This window comes from Channa argus, chromosome 15, assembly GCF_033026475.1.
Source record: "Channa argus isolate prfri chromosome 15, Channa argus male v1.0, whole genome shotgun sequence".
NCBI lineage: Eukaryota > Metazoa > Chordata > Actinopteri > Anabantiformes > Channidae > Channa > Channa argus.
The window spans coordinates 11,945,239-11,967,052 of record NC_090211.1 but is presented as its reverse complement, the minus strand read 5'-3'; the positions used below and the strand labels follow the sequence as shown (position 1 = coordinate 11,967,052).

Sequence of the window (21,814 nt, the reverse complement as noted above, 5' to 3'; positions counted from 1 at the left end):
TAACGTCACATCCAACCACAGATCAGGTACACCAGGTGGCTAGGCAGCAGAACTGGTTGAGGAAAATACTGCACTGCAAACAAGACGATGGCTACAGGAATGCTGTTTGATTTTATGTCATGCACGAAACTCAATCGGGTACATAGGAACATCTGATCGGTTATTAAAAGCAAAAGGACGACAACATGGTTGCAGTTTTGGGCGTATTGGCTACTAACAAGTCCGTGAGGTGGGACAAAGCAATTTGACTGACGAATCCCATCAATGCAATGGTTGGCTGTATTGACACTTATCCAATCAGCGGCGGAGTTACGCCATCTGTCACCTAAGTGACTGCGTATGTAGCCAATTAAAGACGGCCAGAGGCGTGACCCGTTGGATGGATGACTGGAGTTTCCCTTGCGGTCTGGAGATTAATGGAAGGGGTCTGTTGATCTTGGGAATCGACTATCAGATGGTTGGTCCCAGGAAGCTATTGCACTTGACGGATTAATCCGAATCGATTGGGCAGTTATTGATTCGAAATAACCAACAGTGGGAAAAAAGAGAATAATTTGGACACCACTTTTGTTATTCACGTCTTAACTGAAAAGGCCTGCCTACACTGAGATAACACCTGGTTAGTTCAGGCCAGGATACGACTGCGAGGAACGCTAAAAGCTAACGCTAGCCAGAACGCTAGATATACGGAAAACTGGTTTCGACGATTTGGCCAATGTTCCGGACTGGATGTTGGACAAGCCAAGTCGTATCTGGAAACAAAGGAAGGTCAACTGACATCTTAATTTGCCTGCGCTCGATTGGAAATTAAGGAGCTAACGATATCAAGCAAACGACTGGCAGCCTCTGCTACAGTTAGCCACCGCACTAGCCTAGCCAACCTTATTCGTTGGTGTTTGTTGCAGACTTGGACATAATCCCTTGGGCAGAGTTCGTCGAACTCACCACGGAAAAGTATTATATAAAGCATATTTGCACTCATAAGTCAATAATGGTAGCTGTAAGCTAGTAGATAGCTGTGAGCCCTATTGAGCCCAGCGACAACGTTAGTGGTGTAGCATCACTCAGCGACTTGTAAAAGAAAACTCAGTCGGAATCCAGGGACTCCACCTTCAGCCTGCCATCATGGGCAACACGCCCACCGCAAAGAAGGGCAATGAGATGGAGAGTGGTAAGTACCCTTTAACCGTAGCTTCAGCAGCTATCTAGCTATATTCAACCGCCTGTCTTTGGGTCGTTTAGCTGTAGTCATTTCCTGTTTCCCACGATGGCAGCAAAATATAAAGCACAACACATGTTTAATGCATCAAGGCCCAGTGACCCTCCACAATGACACCACCCAACGTTAACGTTACTGTTTTTGACAGCCTGGTCTCGTTCTAATATTTAGTGACTATGCTGAATCGTGTATGGCCATTCATTTATACATATAAACTCAACCCAAACAGTTTTACTACATCTGTTGTTCAGCTCATCTGAACACCAGATGATTATCTATTATCTCTACAGATTTTGTGGGAAAGCTTGTGACTAAAACCCCCAGGATACATACGGAGGTAGCACTGAGCATAACGAACTAGTCTCACACAACAATCAGAGGTTTCTTTGTGGTTCACCCCTTTCTGATGTTTTTTCCTCCACTCATAAAGCTTTGAAAGACTGCAATAATATTTTTCCTGTGCATGTTTTAATAGCTAACCCACTTAGTTTAGAACACAAAATCTGTTGATAGTAAAAAGTACTGCTTTATGCAGGAATTTGAAGGAAGGCAGTGGACATGCACACAATGTTTATATCATTGAGTCAGAGTCTTGCACACTGTGCTTAATAGTTAGTGAGCAAAGTTGGTTGGTACCAGAGAAGGAAAAGGCCACCAGGATAGGGTCATATGATGCATGAGGGTGATCTCTCCAGGCAGAACTTGGAGTCGAGTCTCTTGAACATCATGTGATGAGCAGCGTTTGGAACAAGGGCACTTGTATGTGTCACAGAGCGTGTGCGTGTAGTCATGTTTGTGCCTGTGACAGAAGAGATGCTCGCCTTTCACCAGTGGTATTGTGGGCAACTGCACCCCAACTTTTTATTTCATTGATAATTTGCTTGTTAACTCCATCTAAGAATTTGCGTTTTTATTCTTGCAGCCCATACCATTGGCCCAAAATCAGGCCTGGCACAACACGATTTTATGTTTTTATCCATGGCACCAAAAATAACACTCAAGTGTGCAAAGTCTGAACCGGTATCTGCAAAATAAGTGTCAGCTACTTGTTGCTGTTAGAGAGTCAGTGTAAAGAATGGTCTTCAGCCCCTCTGTAATATTAACCCCTCACTCAGGTCTCTAGACCCTTAACTGGGTAGTGTACACTTGCACAGAACAGCTTGAGAAAAAGGACAGCATGGCTGCCTGTTTCATCCTATGCTTTTGTAGCAACCTACAGACAAAGGAAAGAGTGTTAAGAGCTGGTTCAGGGGAACAGGGTCTGTTTCCTCTGAACTTTCCGGACTGGACATGATGAGCGAAGAGCAACAGCACTTGTATACAAAGCAGATTTCTGGCCCACAGGAAGAAGCAGGGCGGACAGACACTGAATTGTAACAGGAAGTAAAGGCGCAAGGAAGGTCCAGCCCAGGCTCTCCACAGTTGGTCGTCGTCTCTACTACTTTATAAACTGAACACTGCTGGTCACGGTAGCTTGAAGTTGTGGACTTCAAGAAGCTGTTGGTATCACATAGTCTGGATTTCCCATTTATTAGACCATCTGGACATACTTCAGTGTTGAGACTCTACACAGCTGGCTACTTCCAGCCTTATATGATGTCTGTTATTCACAGGCTGGCAGGAAGGCTGTTTCATCGGGCCAGGCCGTGTTTAGGGGACACAGGCAGTGGAGAATGCAGACATGACCAACTACAGGAGGAGCTAGAGGCTTGCTACTGGAGTGAGTTTTCATTCTGGAGCTGGAAAGGAGCATGGGTTAGGGGTGGAGCTGTGGTTCATTCAATGTCCCTCTATCTTAGGAAGTCACAGGCTAAAGCTAATACATTTAACATATTGTATTTTATTTATTCATTTTGTTGGGTTACTTAATAATCTCATGACCTGGTGAGTGTCTTTTGACTTTAGGACATATATTGTACTGGTATTTATTTTCAGCTGCCAAGATATGTTTGTGTCTGTGTGTGAGAGCATATGTCCAAGTATACAAAAGCATGCACAGAGCTGCACATTGTTGTACTGGCACCTACTCTGTTACAGTTTAAATAAAGGAATTAATTGTATATAAAGTATAATGAACTTACCCCAGGACACATTTTATGTATTGATCTGACACTCTTGTGTCGGTTGTCTCACTGGTTTGACAATTAAATCTGACTTGTATTAGTATTTGATAGCTTGGAAATGTTTGTCTGTACTTTGTACACTTCACACACATTACCTGAGCTAGATCCTGCTTATAACCAGTTATCACACAAGGAGTAGTTGTATTGAATCTTTGCGTTTTGACTTTGGCCATATAATAAGGTGACACCCTGTCAAAGTGCAAGTCTTACACACTATAAATATCTGTGGGGTTCATGTCCTGCCTCTGCTCTGCATGCAGTTTGCTGGTGTAGGGGCAGGTTTGTGTTGGGATTCTTGTCTCCAGTTAAAGGGGTTTTGTTATAAGCCCCCACTGGTTATCAGTGGGCCTTACTGTTGAGAGGCCAACCACCTCATAAAAGTAATGGCAAAAAACAGTAATGGCAAGTTGGCAAGCTGTCATAGTGTCAGAGATAGTTCCTGAAATGCAAAGATAAATGCAGGAATGGAGTTCAGTGATTGTAAAGGAAGAGTAGTTTCATTGGATTCTCACACTGGCAGATGTAGTAGTAACATTTATTTTAAAAAGTAGTTTGTGGGTCTTATTCTTCTGAAGCTACAGTCACACAAGTAATGCCCCTGAAATGACTTGTTCTCTGCAACAAATAAATGTTATAGTTCTTATAACACTGTACTACAGAATCAAGAGCTCCAGAGGAATGGTAGAAATCTTGGGAAATATTTTGCATGTAGTTTCTATGATTAAAAATGTTCATCTTTGGTCTCAACATAAATATAAGTTGATTGATTTTAGCCTCCCACCATCAAAACCTGTATACAAACTACAGAGTCAGTCAGATGGATGCAGCCACTCTTATTTTTTTTTCCACATGCATTTGAATGGAAGTGAAAATGACCATGACCATAAGCTCAGTTTATCAGCTCCTCTGCTACTCAGTTGGTCACCAGCCAATAGATATCTAACGGTAACACATACAACAGCTTCCGATTGGTGGTTTTCTAAAGAACTGCTTGCTCAACATAGTAAAAAGCCCAGAGCCAGTCTTCCGATGATGACTATGATTGCATGATTGTAAACATGAGAAGTCAATCACAATTCTGGTTTTCATGCAGATCTGTTTGCCCTGTGACTGTGCCTAATGCACTACTTGGGGCTGAATGCTAACTGTGCAAGGCCTTGTGTAGACTGGGACCTGTTTTGGCTGGCTTCACAATTAAATGTCGGTCAGCTCGCCCTAATATAACCCTTCTGTTCCTGCATCAGAGTGGGCCAGAGAGGCCCAGGGGAGAAATGTGGGATTGATTTTAATAGGATCGATTCCGCCCTGGCACTACACAGTATTTGTGGTGCATTTGGACACAAAGAAAAAAAGTTTCACTGTGCTTTGTGTTTTCCTGCTTTGCAAGTGTGTGTTGCAAGACGTACTTTCTTACTTTCTTTCTTTATTTATTAATTACTTTTTGTTTTTACATCCAGATTAACTCTGAAAGTTTTATCACACATGTGACACATTGGTTCTGCTAATTAAGGGTAGTTTTGGTTCATCTAGATGCATCTAGTTCATCTCAAGGATGTTTATTTAGGCCTAGTTTTCCATAGGACTTCCTCTCTGGGTTGGATAAATATAACAGCTAGTGTTGTACACCCCTCCCATTGGTGATTATGCCCCCATTTAGATCAATATATAGCCTGTGTGTGTGTGTGTGTGTTTGTGTGTGTGTGTGCGCGTGCGCATGTACATGCGTGTGTTTGGTATGAGAGAACGGCAGAGAGTACCTTGTGTACAGAATAAATATTGATACAAACCAAGCAAGGGTCCAACTGATCTGTGTGAGTGTAATGGTCGCAGCTCTGCTCTCTATACTGTGTTTGACTGCACACTGGATGTGGATGAATTTTTACGAACCTGGTTCCCAGCAAAGTGACAATCGCAGGAAAAATTGAAGACCCTTTTTGCAAAGGCATTTGTCTGTTTTCTGTGGAAAAGTGGGGCTTCAGATCTGACCAGGGTGTTCTCCGGAGGGAAGGATAGGCCATGAGTCAGTGGCTGTGAGGAAGAGTTCAAGGAAGAAGAACAGGGGAGACTTTGCAGTACTCATGTGTGACAGGAAGAGCTCCAGGAGGCATGGAGGGAAAAGGGAGTCATCCTCACGCTCAAGTGAATCAGGGTCCCGCTTGACAGATGCTGCAGCACCAGAGGTACCCATAATCATCCCTGATGGTAAGGAATTTGGGATTACGGGAGAGGTATGGTGCTAAACGAAATTATATCACCTGAAACTCCCATGTGTGGTCGTGGCAGCCAAGTCTTCTAACACTAACATAAAGGCTAAGATCAAGATGAAGATCAAGCGATTTAGCTTCTAGCACCACGCAAGTCTTTTCTCTGATCAGCTCCACATTATGACAGGAATACATCTATTTGTGGCTCTTACTGTTGGAAGTGGAAGTTGACCAACTTTCACGGGAAATGTTTTCTCCCTGGTGACCAGTCTGCTTCCATAGCCCTCTGTGAGAGCTACAGTGCTCTTGACATGTTTATGTGAACTTTGGTCTTTCCAGTTGTAGTTGGCTTTCTCCCATCCTATTGTTGGTGCTGCTGGTCTTTGGAGAGTTTGCAGGAAGTCACAGCAGCTAGATGAGGATTAAGCTTTTATTATTGTTGCGTGCATGTGTATTAGAGATGCAGAAATGTCATCATGACATGTGTATAGATAGTTGCAGCTTGTTTTTAACATCTTCACACTATTCGTGTCTATTTCATACTTTAGGAGGCCGTTTCTATAAACTATATAACAATATTACAAAGCTGCTGAATAAATTACTGTGCACTTTAACTATCAAAAGCTGACTGACTTTATTGAAACTCTGCCCTAGGGTGCTATTGTGCATTATTGTGTAATTTTGGCAGATAGAAATTCCACCTAGGCCTATTCAGGCTAAGGCGGAATGTCCAACATTGGTTTATGTTTTACAAAAATGTAAACAATATAATGTGTATTTTTCCATTTAAAAGGGTAGTATTTGTTCTAATCTCATGCTTTGTTATTCACTGTATTTAGCGACTCCACTAAATTTAAATTATTGTCCAATGTCCTTATTCTGACAGTAGTTGTGAATTTAGAACCTTGATAATCTTATGTCAGTAGAAAACTAGTATTCTTAAAACTGGTGCACAGAGAGTAAGGAGGAATGAGGAAGGACTGGTTATCTACATGTTCCCACAGAGCACTGTGATTAGCCTCATAAAGATAAGCGCAAGAAACATTTGTCTCTGCATATGACAGTGTGTGACAACTTTGGACAACCTTTGGTCTTCAGTAGGCATGTAGCATCATTTTAGGAATGACTTTGATCCTGACCAAAATGCAGACTCAAAAATTTAACTAATTGGGGTTGATTTGGAATTAAATTTGTTGCCTAGTCAGTGTCCAAAACCAACCTTTGGCATAATACATGCCTGTTTTTGTGCTGTGGGACATGTGCACTTCTAATGACTTACGTGCTAAACTACTCAAGATTTATCAAACTGTATGAGCACCGCTAATGAATCATGATATCCACATCCTGCTACCAATTGTAGATGGGAATCAGTTTTGAATAGTGAGTTTTCCCCATCAGGATGTTAAGTTGTTCCTGTATATGTTTAGCTGGAGGATTTTTTTTGCACTATTTGTTTATTTTGCTGCATTTAATTTACTTTTCACAAAATATAGAAAAACTCTGGCCTTTTTCTACATCATGATGCTGGCAATATCATAAATCCTCTTTGCATGATGAGGTGATACAGTGTTGAGCTTTTGTTGAACAAAGTATGAATCTCATGTCCCACCTTTTGATTTAAATTTGCATTCATCTTTATTATGGCATTTTTAAAACACTTTGCTGCATTGGTGATGAATTATGTGGGCTGTAGTAAATGGGTAAATAATACTTTTTGGTACTTTGAAATTTACTTTTTTCTTTGCTGCATCTTTCCATTCAGCGGTATTGGTGTAATCATACACTTTGCTGTTAGCTGAATTCACAAGTTCTGCTCCTTTTACAAAATTGGTTCTCTTGGTTTGGAGCCAGATGAACATAGAATGATTCCAGTTTATCATGCTGACAGTATTTATGTTAATGTATATGTTGACACATTGTTTATCATGCTCAGTTTATGAAATTCCTTGACAGGCTTAAATCTGCTTTTTTTTTTCTAATTACAGTGAAGGAGTTTCTTGCCAAAGCCAAAGAAGATTTCCTGAAGAAATGGGAGAATCCAGCACAGGTAAAGGATTGCAATAAAATAAATCCATTTTGTGTAATCATAATTTTCTATTAAATACTCCTGATAATATTTAAAAAAATATATCATTACTGTACAGTATTGGCTTATGTTTTTACATTCTTCTTCAGTTTCTGAGGGCTCATTGCTTAGTAATCCTGCTCATGAACAAATTTAATTCGTTTATTTTAGAGGCGCAGTGCACCCTCTGCTGGGCTAATGAGAACTCTGTTTCTGGAATCAGTGCATCTCGTGTACACTCAAGCTACAATCAAGTGTTTTCTTTACATCAAAACAAACACAATTTATATTGACTGGATAGTTCATTTCATTCCTGGTTTCCCTAGAAAAGCACTTAGACTAAAGCACGGCTTTTCATTGTATGTCGTAACCTTATCTACCTGTTTCTCTTTTGGAAATCCTCTTCTACCCTTCAGCAAACTGCAGCATTGGACCACTTTGAGCGTTTGAAGACCTTAGGCACTGGTTCGTTTGGTCGAGTCATGCTGGTTAAACACAAAGAGACGGGCCAACATTTTGCCATGAAAATACTTGACAAACAAAAGGTACAGTACTTGAATGTGAATGGTTGACTTGGGCGTTTTCATGGTGTAGAAATTGTATTACTAAGAAAATTATAAAGCTGCTTGAAGAAAGAACGCGCTGTGATAGAATTCCTGTGCGACACATATTAGGGTTATAGTGATCCTGTTCTTTCTGGGTGTATTCTGATACGTTTAATAAGTCCTTACCTGAATACATCTTTGTCCTGACCCCTTCAAGGTGGTGAAGCTGAAGCAGATAGAGCACACACTGAATGAGAAACGTATCCTGCAAGCTGTCAGCTTTCCCTTTCTGGTGCGACTGGAGCACTCTTTTAAGGTATGCATTAAAAAGTTCTGTTTATGTTCAAAGCATGTTCACCTCGTGTTTGAATGTGTATTTTGCACAAATTAAGATTTTGCTTTTGTCTCAACAGGACAACAGTAATCTTTATATGATAATGGAGTACGTACCTGGAGGTGAAATGTTCTCTCACCTAAGGAGAATTGGTAGATTCAGGTAAATGTATTTTTAGTTAACTCCGCCTAAACATTTCCATGCACTGCTAGTTGGATATTAATATTCTGGTTGATCTGTTTTGCAGTGAGCCACACGCCCGCTTCTACGCAGCCCAGATTGTACTGACTTTTGAATACCTTCACTCACTGGATCTCATCTACCGAGATCTGAAACCGGAGAACCTGCTCATTGACCAGCAAGGTTACATACAGGCAAGGATTCCATGTTTGGTTTTTTAAACCTCAACAACAGTTATTGCTTGACTGGTCTCTGCGGTCTTGCAGTACACGGTTGGTACTCAGAGCTATGCGCTCTCTGTCTCAGGTAACGGATTTTGGATTTGCAAAAAGGGTGAAGGGCCGAACTTGGACACTTTGCGGGACCCCAGAGTACCTGGCGCCAGAGATTATCCTCAGTAAGGTAAGTGTTCACCTTAGCCTAGAGTGTACAATACTGACTTTTTTTTTTAATAGCGAGTCCAGAGGGCTTGTCTAATCTACATAGGGCTTAAATTAGAACAGTTGAGGTATAGAACTATAGAACTGGCAACTACAATTTGCTGCTTACTGTCTGCTGTCAACATTGCTATGTGTGAGTTTTTGTTTAAGCACAAGTCTTCTGTTGTCTCTTTCAGGGGTACAATAAAGCAGTGGACTGGTGGGCTCTGGGAGTGCTGATATATGAGATGGCTGCTGGTTACCCCCCCTTCTTTGCAGACCAGCCTATTCAGATTTATGAAAAGATTGTATCAGGGAAGGTGAGTTTAGGGAAGACTGTCTAAATTATGCCTTTGTCATTTCCATGGGTAGTTTTGTAGTTGCAGCTCAATGCAGTACACAATTCAACACAGTTCCTCAACCAAGGGGTGGTTGTATTCAGGCTGATTTCAAATCTAATGGATTGAATGGAAATTAAATGGTTTACTTAATTTGTAGACCAGCAACCCTTATTTTCTTATTTTCCTTGGCACCGTTGTGTGACAAAAGCACAAATATAATCTAAACAAAAAGTGACTTTTATCTAATTATGTGGTTCTCAAAAACATTAACAGTTGTCGATCAGAATGTTGATATATCTCTTTAGCTTTAGGTATAACATGCTCAGCGTGAAAACACACAGTCACACTGTTTTTATGCTTTGCAGGTTCGCTTTCCCTCCCACTTCAGCTCAGACCTGAAGGATCTGCTGAGAAATTTGCTGCAGGTGGACCTGACGAAGCGGTTTGGCAACCTCAGGAATGGAGTCAATGATATCAAGGGCCACAAGTGGTTCGCCACAACTGATTGGATTGCCATCTACCAGAGGAAGGTAAGAGGCCAGTTGTCATGTGTATGCCATGTTGCTTTGTGAAATTTTCTTAAAATAATAGCAGGTGGATTCAGTAAGATCAGAGTTATTATATCAATAATATTTTCTTTACCAAGATGCCAAAACTTAATATTCCTTCAAGAAACTTCATGAAATAACTAATTGAAGTAGAAATGGATAAGATGGGTTCAGAGAAAGCAAATGTAAACACATAATCACATAATTAGTTCTGCCATGATAGATTAATAGTCAGGGGTTATTCAATTTACGATGTGTTGATTGTTCAGTTTTTATTTTGTCTAACGTTACACTGTACAATCTTAAATGAATATATATCTTCTTATGTCCTCTGGCCTACTCCAATGTTATCCAGTAGTTTCTGTGAATGCTGTAGCTCTGGAAGTCTCCATTAAAACACATTAAATTATTCTAATGTTGTAATTGACCAATGTCTTCCAGGTGGAAGCTCCCTTTATTCCTAAGTGCAAAGGCCCTGGTGACACAAGCAACTTTGATGACTACGAGGAAGAGGAAATCAGAGTCTCCTTCACAGAGAAGTGTGCAAAGGAGTTTGCTGAGTTCTAGATTCAAACCATAAGTAGCAGCGAGAGAGGCAGGGATTTAGGAAGTAAAGGGGGTCTGAAGCCAGGAAGTGCTAGAATGGACTGCTAACTTGCTAATTTGTAATGATGACAACAATGTAAATTCCCCCAGTGGAAAGGTAGGCAAAGTGAAGAAAGATCCAACAGAACCAGCAGTGTTGCCTTTTTTTGGTTGTTTCTCAACTGTTACCTATTCATTTTATTTATCCCTTTTGTGTTTGTGGCAGTAGCTTAAGTTGTGGCTGTTCAGCAAGACAGCTAGATCTTTCTGATGGAGTAATGACATGTTTTTCAGTCTTTGCTGGTTGAGGCATTGATTTTCTGTTAAGGTACTAAATCTGCTAGGTTTTTTTTTTTTTTTTTGGAACAGGCCCTCCCAACAAGATTTTCAGAATGATTGTTGTATCTTGTCACACTGGTTCCCCCTCCATCTCTCCATTATGAATCTCTCCAAGCAATACCAAGTCCAACAGATGTGCCTATCATATTGCCAACTGGTTGGAAAACTGTGTCGTAAGCGTTGGTGCACAGCTTTGGCTATGGTGACATTGGCCCTTGCGCCCGTTTTGGTTGAAAGCTTGAAAACTCTCTGCACCTGCCTTTGTCTGCTCAATGTGGCATGATTATTGGGTAGATGATGCACTCACTGCTTGCAGCTGAAGCAGTGGTGACCTCTTTGATCTGAGTGAAAATGATTTATCACAGCAAACTTCATCTTGGTCTTTCTCCCTTTGGGGATCCATAAGAAATGGTAAACATGAGGTCTGCGTTTAAGACTGTCTTTCTCTTAGCTGAATTTAATAGAGCATTTTAAAAAAAAGAATCCTATTGGTGATCATTTTGTCCTTTTATGTCAATCTCTGTGCTTGTGTGTTATTTAGTGCTCAAGGGTGGGTTAAAAAGCTGTGATTTAGCAGCAACTAACATTGTGGACACACTCCTGACTATTGTTTATTTAATTCATAGAACATTATATAGAGAATATACATCTTTTACAACATTGTCTCATAGCTGTGAAACTGCGTCACAATTTCATAAATAAACAACATAAATTCTGCCAAAAGTGCAAACTCAGAATATTTCAAGGTTTTCTGTATGTAACTATGATGGTGGTGGATTTTAATACGCAAAAAAAGTAGCAAAACATTTCAACAAAATGTGCATGTTATTTTTGTACAATATCACTTTTAAAGAAAGGTGGCAGAGCATTGTGCTTTTTGTGCTGAGGTAACTCAGATTGTTGATAATGTAATATTAAAATTGACTCTCAGCTGCTTTATTTTGACGATGGGACAAGACTCAGATAAATGTGTCAGAAAGTTCTTCTGGGCTTTTGTTCATTATTCAGTTGTGAGGTGACAGATCGCTGATAATTGTCACTAAACTTGTGCTTCTCACATTGATGAGTCCCCCCTCTTGTATATACCTTACATGCAACTCCTTTGAATAAATTTGCAACCAATCCAAATTTTGGGGCTGCTGAAATTCAAATGCTTTTATTTCAGCTTTCTTTGTAACAAATGACTCCAAGAAGCTATCCAAAAGTTGTCCCCTTTTGCCAAGTTTATTTCTGTGGATGCAAGACAATCGCAGACCAAATCTTATTGCTGGTTTGTTGACTGAACACATTGTTTTGGTTTTGTGAAGGATATTTGCTTTCACCCGAACCCCCCTCCATTTTCCATAGGCCCTATAGGTGCTAGACTTTGTCCATCTCACTGAAAGGCTTCTGTGAATAGTCTGATGTGCATCGGTCAATTTGTCCTAAAGTCATGTAACATGACGTTTTTGAGAATGTTTTTGACTCTAATTGATTTACGTAGGCTTGATTAATTATTTCTGCAGTCTCTTGTAATTGAGATCAAATGCAGGATACCTTTTTGAATGTCTTGAATTGTCTGAGGTGTGTCACTGCTGTTTGGAAACATGGCCTTATTTTTATTTTATTTTTTAATTAATCCATGTTTCTCTGAGTTTGGTTTTTCTCACATGTGGTGTAGCAGCTCAACCGCAAGATGTCCCCTGGACTTGAGACATGTTTGAGAAATTAGCAGCCTCATCACCATTTAACTCCCTGATTTGCATCACAGCATCACATTGACCGATGTGGTGGATCACCAATCAGCCTGTCCAGTCTTTTGCAAATACTGAAGCACATTCAGATCTTCTATTTAATTGATTTGTGCAAATTCTTTAAAAGAGCACACGTTAAATCCTTGGTCCTTTTGTTTTTATGAATTACCCTAGAATGGTCGGTAGAAGAATCCCATTCAGACGCTAAAGGATTCACGGTGCCTTAGTGTCTGAGGTGTGTGTGTGTTTGTCAATTGTCTTTCAATCAGCAAAACACTATCAGCTGCTCATCGTGAGTTTTCCTCCTATGTTTGCTGTTTATTTTCATCAAGTTTCCACACACTCTTTACTGAAACATAACACTTTTTACATTTGAGATGTTTTGCGCTCATATTTTCTAATTGTATTTTCAAAAAAAGAAAAAAGCAAAAACAGGACAGTTATCTTTTCCTCATGACCTGGGTACAGTGATTGTGTAGTCTATTGTACCTTCTGGGAAACAATACTCTATATCCTTGCCTTTGACAGTCTTAACTATCTTACCCTCTGGAGAACTTGACAGATTCCCTTACAAGACAATGAGTATGTTTAAAAAATATATATATATACATAAAGTAATATTTTGCAAAATGTATCATTCCAATAAAGTTTTACTTGTTAAGACTAATGTGTGTTTGTGAGATTTATGTCACTGTCGACTAAATTAGGTTAGCTGCATTAAAACATGACTTTCTGGAAGATATTTGCAGCTTCGGGCGACTCGTGACTGGATCAGAGGAACGATGATTGTAGGTGATGGCAGATGCTGCATTTTCACTGTCCTATCCACTAGTGAGTGTTTTTAAGAGGCTGGCAGGTGCAATTGAATAATGCAGTGTTCATCCTGTCACAGTACTACAATTACCAGCCAGTTTTTTTCAGCACCCTTCTCCAAATGTATTCCCACCCTCAGTGCAGTCCTCTTTAGGATTGCATCCATCTGCATCTGTTGTGTGAAAGGCCTAGGGAGACTTTCATATGGTTGAAGAGCAATTAGGATAGGTTAAGGGAGCTTGTAATAAATGAATCCATTAAGGAATTGAAATCCTTTTAAAGTAAGTAAAGTTATTAAGTGCTCAATAATGAGACATTGAAGAGTACAAACTAGTAGTTGAAAGTAAAATATGTAATTTTTGTTAAACTTTAAATCAATAGTAATTCTTTCTAAGACTCACTCATATTTGGCCCACCTGGTGTACAGTATGTTACACATCTATTTTGACAGTGATACAATATTATTCATTTGGCTCTGTTACGATTTCAGAGACTCCCACATATTTGGGAAATCTGTGATCAGGTGTGCTGTGTGCCCTAGTTGATTTAGAAGTAAGCAGATAAGGGAGTTTAGAATTGTTTCAATCCATAAGAGATGAGCATGAAAACAGGAAGGAGCAACTGAAGGAGCAGCATTATCTGTTCATATTGGGCCATATGCTTAAAAACTCATTAGATGGTGACAGACTATAACCCAAGAGCAAGCCGAGACTTTTATGAAACAAATCATATTCTGCAATGGATAAGCTGATCAGCTGACCCCATTCCAGCTGAGCTTGCTATTGACTTGAAGACAAAACACCCCCAAAACAAGCAGGAAGTGACACCAACTGCAGTACAAGCCTGGCATGGCTTCACCAGCAAAGAAACTTTCAGGTTGTCACTAACCAAGTTGGCAAAAAGTATACAATTAATTTCATGCTTATATTAGGTTGTCCAAATATTTTTTAAATCTAAATTGACAGTCTAACATTAAGAAAATGTTGATGGTTTTAGTTCAGATGTGGTGGTAAACAGAGCCAGAAGGATGGAAACCATGTCACTGTCCAAATATAAACAGACCTGACTGCAACTATGTCTACATATATAATGGAAAAACTAGCATTTATTAGTAGCTATAACCCGTTTTACTCCTGAGTTTACTAAACTGACACTGCCTATTCAGTCATGTTTGGAAACATACCTGTGTACGTAAACCATAAACATCACAGAAACCTATTTGCATACTGTTGGTGAATTAAAAAGGCTTGGATTTTAATGGCACTGACATTCTCTTACTTAGGTTATTGGATCACATGTTTTGCCTCCATTAAACCAACTCCAAATGATCAAATGTATGGTTTAAAATATAGCTACTCCAGTTACAATTTTGAGAGTTTCAATCGCATTTGAATGACCATTAACTAATTTATTTCATGTTATTATGAGGAAGCACCCGAAACCCAAAATTCGCCGCTTGTTTTCTATTTGCTCCGTGGACTTAATAAAAAAGGCTAATAGAACTTCATCAAAATGTCACGTTCTCCACTCATGTGGGGCCCAGTGCACGCACTCGATCCCATGCAGGACTGCAAAGTCCACCTTAAATCCCCTCTCGAGTGAAACTTTTTGCAGTAACTCCGCCGCTCCACCTTAAGCGCACACGCAAACGCAGGAGGCGTACAGCGAGGTTTCCGCTTCTCAGTTGGGCTCGGACCGCGACTCACGAAAAACACTGTGTGTAACGTACATGATTGACGCACCAAGGTAAGAGAAAAAAAACAGAACAAGCAAGAGAATCAAGAGAACAAAAAGATGTCTGAATCCAAGTACCGCGAGTGGATCCTGGACACTATCGACTCGCTGCGGTCGCGGAAAGCCCGGCCGGACTTGGAGAGGATTTGCCGAATGGTCCGGAGACGACACGGGTCCGAGCCCGACCGAACCTGCGCAGAACTGGAGAAACTGATTCAAGAACAAACCGTGTTAAAAGTTAACTACAAGGGCTCAATTTCATACCGAAACGCCGCCAAGGTTCAGAGGAGAAGCAGAAAAAAGGACGATGCAACATTGTCGATGGCTGCGAGAAGGAGCGCGGTGGAAGAAGCCAGTCATTCCGACCTGAGCAACGGGGACAGCGCTTTCGGTCCGGTTGACCAGGACGAGGAGGATTTGGAGGTATGTGGAGGTTGATGCGTGGAGGCACGTTTAACAAGCTCACATGTCATTGTCACATCGTAGCAAATTAACAGGTGGAGATAGGACAGACGCGAGGTACGGGCACGGAGTTGCTGGGAAAATACACGTCTTGTTGGTGTGTACACGGGGAGTGGTGAGGGGAGTCATTTGCAAGTGCACCCAAAAACTGCCGCAGACGGGGAGCGGCGGTTGCACCTCGTTCGAGCGCCACCGAGGTGGAGGAAAAAAAAAACAAGAGAAGGTGCGCCTGTAGTCAGTGCGGCCGAAATGCGTTTAGCGTGGCCGAGGCAGACGTGCAAACAGAAGACAGGAAAAGTTGCAACCATCCTGTCTGTCCGCGACAGCCCGGTGGAGCCACCATTATCAGCAGCAGAAAGCGCTTTTCAAGCCCCAAACTCGGCGTTGAGCGAAAGGGAGGGGGGCTGTGTCAGGCTCGCAAGATATAAACAGGCTGAGAGCGGAAATGGAGAAAATTGCATTTCGAAATATCAGCGCCAACATGCGGGTCGACCGGAGACTCTCTTATTTTGAAAGCATACGCCGGAAATGTATGTTTTTCATTGTCAGTGACTTGTTAATGTGGGAGTGGGTGAAGGAAAAAAGTCTCCAACACCGCGGATGTAGGAGCCTGATGGGGGGACGTTGGGACATTGTTGTGTTCTTGGTTTTTGTTTCGGGGAGACACGAAGACATCGATCCAAGTCAAAACACCAAATGTCACCACACTCATGTTCAGACACTATTTGTCTCTCCACGACGAGATTTCCCCCCTTCCGTCTCGACTTAAAGAAGCCCATCACTATGTTTTGCCCCGTAAAACAGCAGGGAAATCGATGATTATCGATGCAAAAGTACTTCTAATAAAGGTATATTTAGTTTGTTGGTGCAAAATGCGTCTCATTTTCGAGCGATGGTCGATTGCCAACGCAGTGCATAAAGTCGAACCTCTAGATCCATTGTCGGACACGCTGCCGAGCCTGGTCACGTCCAAGGCTCGGCGTTTGCTGTTGCTGTGGCCTCGATCGTCCCGTACAGCTATGGCATCTCATCTGTGTGCCTGCCACTTATGTCTTGGCTGTATTGTAACACGAACCACGCCACTGCGCTGTAATAAAACCAAGAAGCCGACAACAATGCGAGAGCCGAACTACCGCGAAGCGACCGCAAACTGTTCGTCCAGCGCTAGATGGCGGATGCGCCTGTCCGATTTGGGTTAAGCTGAGATCAAATTGACTTTGTTCTCTGATGAGAATGCGTGTCGCTACAAAAACCAGATGCTTGATTACTTTGAAAAGACTGCCTCTCGGTGCCTGTTATTAAGGTTTTACCCGAAAACGAGGGTCAAATGTCTACAGCGACGTGTCCGATAACGGACTCATTTGCTTCACTCTTGCTGTTCGGTCGCTTTAACTGTAAATCGTTGACCCGGTGCAAAGTCAAAGTAGACTATATTCGAGGCGACTGGGGATCGCTGCGATCGGAGTGCGGCGTTGATCTGCCCGTCGAGTTAAAGCTCGGGGTTTATCTCTGGTCTGCTCCGCCGCGGCTCGGCCCCGGGGAGCGCTCCGTTAAAAGAGCAGAGACACAATGGCGAGGTTTTTGCCGCGGCTCACCAACTCCATGCGCACTTTGGATGAGATTTGAGGGGAAAACAACAAAAATCCGCCTCCCATCGGCCCTTTCTATATTAGAATTGTCAGTCGTGGGGCCTCTAAAAACAGGGACGCACCGCGCACTTCGCTGTGTTTGTGAGCCGGGATGAAAATCATGTGTTGAGATCGACGGGGCATCGTGTTTTTGTGACGGTGTCTCGGTGAAAGTTATGTGAAATGCAGTAGGTGGGTGAATGCCATAAGCGGCTCTTTCCACCAGGAGCGGGGCGGGCTTAGTGCGCTCTTGTGCTCGACTGCTGGGTCTTGGACACGCAGTCGCACACAAGGTAATTTTTCACTCAGGGCGCCGTCGTCAAAAAAAAAAAAAAAACAACGAAAGGAATAAGTGCGTATGTTGAAACTACTTGTAAGCAATCGGGTAGGATCAGCTCATGTACGTGTGATAATTTGCGTGGAAACAATTTTTGGTGACGGGGCTCACACAAATTGTCAGCGGAGTGAACGTTGCATCGCGGAAAGGGACGAAGGCATGGGAGGGCAATAATTTAGCACCACAGCGGTCAAATTACGACATCTGTATGAGCGCGTTTTCATGTGACACGTTCAGCCTACAATTAGTACTCAATCACGATAACAATACCTCGCACGACCGCAGCTTTTCAAGTTGCTGTCTGATAAGGAACTTGAATGTTTATGGTGGCTTTTCTTTCTCTGGATGAAATGTTTCTTATCCACTCCATATTGTCCCCTCTGGTGCAAAGACGAGGACATACTTGATGTAAGCTTTGTTTGATCAATTCTGCATTGACCCAGGACCTGTTTTAAACGTTACATCACATAAACGCTGTTAGAAATGAATTCAGTGGGGAGGAAATCACATATTACATGTATGCTCCTGTTTTGCAGGCTGACACCTCTGTGGCTATGGACACAGACAGCAATGCAGATGAGGAGGGGGCTGATGAGAGCAGGGATGGGCAGGACGGACCCTCTCCTGGCCGCACATATGAAGATGCCTCGGTGCACTGTGCCTCTGTGCGAGCCGTCTCTGCCCCCTGCTCTCCCTCTGGCACTCGGCCTGGCCCCGGCCCTGGTTGCAGCCTTGGCTCAGGGCTGGATTGTGCCACTTTCCAGAAGGCTGGTGAGAGGCCCAGCTCCTTGCCCCCCTCCAGCCCCAGGGCCCTCGCACACAATGACTGGGCTGACTGCCCAGCAGAGCGCCAGCACCCAGGAATGCAGAGAGAAAAAGGTATTCACCCTGTTAGACACAGTCTAATATGCACTGGAGCACTGTGATATTGTTTTACGGGCAAGATTTCTGCTTCATTTTGTAGCACTTAGGGAATTTCAAACCACAGGGATGATTAATTGTCTGGTGACATAAATTTGACAGTAGAGATGCCTAAGTTTATACAAGCTAGACATAGACTTGCAGGAGAAAATAATAGGTTTCCATGGCTTAGCAATGCCAAAGTAAGTGGTTCACTCTGTGTTAGCAGCAGCCATGAAGCCAGCAATCCACTCTGCGACCAGCAGCCCCACTGCTTTAAAGAAGAACGTGAAGAAAGAAGATGGTGGAAAGGTGGAGGATAGGAGCCTTTCATCTGACCAATTGGTACCGGACTATGCAGCACGACTGGTAACTGGCCTTACTTTCTTTTGTTACAAACAACTGGACCTGTATGTCTCCTTTGATCTCATCGCCTCTAACCTGACATTTTCATGTTGCATTTATTTTTTTATGTTGTGTTCAACAGGATGAGACAAAAACTGTATCTGATAGACGACCACAGCCAATGTCTTTGCCATCTGAGAACTGTGAGTTACATAGTTTCTCATATTTTACTTTATAAAGCTGCTGTGTAGCTTGCAACAGTCTCACAGAGAATAGAATTATCGCTGGACTGCTCTCTCATTTTGGAAAATTGTTTACAAAAAAAACAAATATTAAGGGAACTAATAACGAAACCATATGATTTGTATGATTTTATGTAGCGTTTTCTACTGGTGGTTTCCTCTGATCTTTCTGAAAATGTTTTGAATGCTTGACATCCATGGTCCTCTTTGATTTTTAAGCCCCCACTGTACTTCTCTTGTGCAGTGCTGCACCATTAACATTGCAGTACTGCAGGACTGACACAATGTGATTGAAGTTGATGGCCCATGATTTTCAGAACACTCCTAATAATTCAGAAAATGTCTACCTTATCTTTTAGAGCACAACTGAGCAAGGTAACACAATTTTCAGAATTTGTTTTCATTCACTGTGTGTCGTGCGTTAAAATGACACAAAATACAAATCTTGATGCTTTTGGATGTTAAACAACAAGCACAGATGGTTGTGACTCCAAGAAATGTTAATGATCATTGGCACTGCTGCATTCTCGCTGAAGAAATTTGCCAAGGGCATGTCATGATGTCCATTAAGTCAGTTGTGTATAAAAACAACTTTTGGTGGTAAAATATTTAGAACCTTTTCAATAATGTTGTTTCTTTTTTAACCACAGGTACATTTAAGAAGAAGTTGGATATATCATCCTTCACAGAGGCAGAAGACAGTCTTCTGAATGGTTGTAAAGGGGATGAAGTGTGAGTATCCCGTCATTACATTTGAGCATTAGAAATACATTTTAGCAAAGTCCTCCAATCACATCCTCTCCTTCCACCCACAATAGTGCCATACAGTCTTACCTCCTTTTTTCAGTTCCTCTTTTGAAATGTACATTTACATCTGTCTTGCTTAAAGTAACCTCAATTAAACACACATGAGGTCACCCGGAGCCTTGAAGAGATGGTAATAGCTGACTCACTATGGTCATTTTTATGATTTTATCTGATCTTCCTCCAGCTCCGTGAAGAAGGAAAATATGAGCCAGAATCTGTTGCAGTGGACTGTGGCAGATGTGGCTAGTTACTTCTCAGCTGCCGGTTTTCCAGAGCAGGCTGTGGCGTTTCGAGCACAGGTTAGTGCACCACTGCATAACTACCACAGAGGGCGCTGCATGTACACCGAAAGCCAACCTACATCCCATCACCTAGTGCAGTTTTAGAGGAATTTAATTTGTAGCTTGTTACACTTTCCAAACGTAGGCTATGCTTTCATGTATATCAAGATGTGCTTAAAACAGAACATGATTTAGGGGTTTAATAAAGAATTTCACTTTTGTTATACTGTTAAAACAAGATAAACATTCAGCCTAGTTTAAAATCTAACAGTGATGAAAACTGAGAAATACATTTTCTCTCCCCAACAGGAAATTGATGGGAAGTCCCTTCTCCTGATGCAGCGCAGTGATGTGTTGACAGGTTTGTCTATCCGACTCGGCCCTGCCCTCAAAATATATGAACGCCATGTAAAGGTGCTGCAGAGGACCCACTTCCTGGAGTGCGAAGACCTCTGAGGTGATGATTCAAATGACGAAAAGACAATGCTGCATTGACCCAAACATGCATGCAGTGCCCCCTCCCATCTGGACCCTGCCACCCACGTACATATAGAGAATATATAGAGGGTGAGTGGAGGGGGAAAGGCTGCGGTGGAATTAACTTTCACTGTGAGAATGACCAGAAACTGACAGAAACATCATCCTACCTCTCATTATGGTCTTTGGTATTCAAATGCTTTTCATTACACACATGTGGCCACACTATTACGGAATTACGAATACGATCAGCGTATTAAAGTAGAAGAGCAGTTAGGTTTTTCAACAACAGATGGAAAATGCAGCCAGTGAAGAGGACTGCGTCTTGCACCAAGTGGACCACTAATGGACATAGACATGACTGAGCCTTGTAGTGCTGAGTAAAGGGTGTCTACAAGAAAATGTTGTTTTGTTGCAGTTTGGAAATTGCTCACTGCGTGCTCCTTGTGTCTATTACGGTATCTTCTGTTAGTGCAGTTTGTAAGTCACACAGAAAAACACGAAGCACATGTGTTGTGCTTTCCCTCGTCTCAAATGATCTGATGATTTAAATGCCATCAAAGTGCTGAGGAAGCGGACAGTCTGGATCACGAGTGAACACAACCTGATTCCTGACTTACATGCCACCAATAGCTGCTGATTTAGGATTATGTTTTCCACGTCTCTGTAACAGACAAGATTTAAACAATATGATATTCTATTACTTGCTGGCAAGGCAATATTACTTGTCTTGTTCTTTCTTGTTTAGAAATTGTGTTCCAACTTAATACATTTGCATTTGGGGAACACTTGCAGATAGCCGTGATGAGGACATGGGATTTGCTTTTATACATGAGCAAAATATAGTAATAAACACATGAGAATTGTAATTGTATAAGTGAGTGTATTGTTTTAAATTCAACACAGCTGCTTAAAGCCTGTTTACAGAGCAGATACCTTGATCAAATGCAATATTTTATGTTATCACCCGTTAATAATTTGTTCAGTGTCACTTTGTTGTTTTGATCTAAGCCAGCCACTTGAATTGTAACATTCCATATGGTGTTGTTGTCTACATCTCTGATGTATCTCCCTTTTTATCTGTAACACTCAGACTTCTTCCAGAGTCACAAATAAAGCGTGTGTCTCCCTCATCAGTTATCTGTTTTTTGAT

General features: G+C 41.7%; 2 protein-coding genes across 6 annotated transcripts; both read left to right on the top strand.

The window, feature by feature from the left end:
• Window positions 1-379: 379 nt before the first annotated feature.
• On the top strand, window positions 380-13,302 carry prkacaa (protein kinase, cAMP-dependent, catalytic, alpha, genome duplicate a). 4 transcript variants are annotated; one of them, XM_067476229.1, is made up of 11 exons: window positions 380-1,171; window positions 2,833-2,939; window positions 7,532-7,593; window positions 8,028-8,156; window positions 8,374-8,472; window positions 8,570-8,652; window positions 8,738-8,864; window positions 8,977-9,072; window positions 9,287-9,409; window positions 9,796-9,960; window positions 10,420-13,302. In XM_067476229.1, coding segments are annotated over exons 2-11 (1,011 nt in total). In that variant the 5' UTR covers window positions 380-1,171; window positions 2,833-2,938; the 3' UTR covers window positions 10,546-13,302. The 4 variants fall into 4 exon arrangements, with proteins under 4 accessions (XP_067332330.1, XP_067332329.1, XP_067332327.1 ...); XM_067476228.1 differs by lacking the exon at window positions 2,833-2,939; XM_067476226.1 differs by lacking the exon at window positions 380-1,171 and having other exon boundaries at window positions 2,798-2,939.
• A 1,789-nt stretch (window positions 13,303-15,091) lies between these two features.
• Window positions 15,092-21,794, top strand: samd1a (sterile alpha motif domain containing 1a). 2 transcript variants are annotated; one of them, XM_067477910.1, is made up of 7 exons: window positions 15,092-15,605; window positions 18,146-18,488; window positions 18,736-18,878; window positions 18,997-19,057; window positions 19,747-19,828; window positions 20,088-20,202; window positions 20,494-21,794. In XM_067477910.1, exons 1-7 carry the CDS (start codon window positions 15,243-15,245, stop codon window positions 20,638-20,640), a joined length of 1,254 nt encoding a protein of 417 aa, XP_067334011.1. In that variant the 5' UTR covers window positions 15,092-15,242; the 3' UTR covers window positions 20,641-21,794. The 2 variants fall into 2 exon arrangements, with proteins under 2 accessions (XP_067334011.1, XP_067334013.1); XM_067477912.1 differs by having other exon boundaries at window positions 15,093-15,605; window positions 18,739-18,878.
• Window positions 21,795-21,814: the final 20 nt, after the last annotated feature.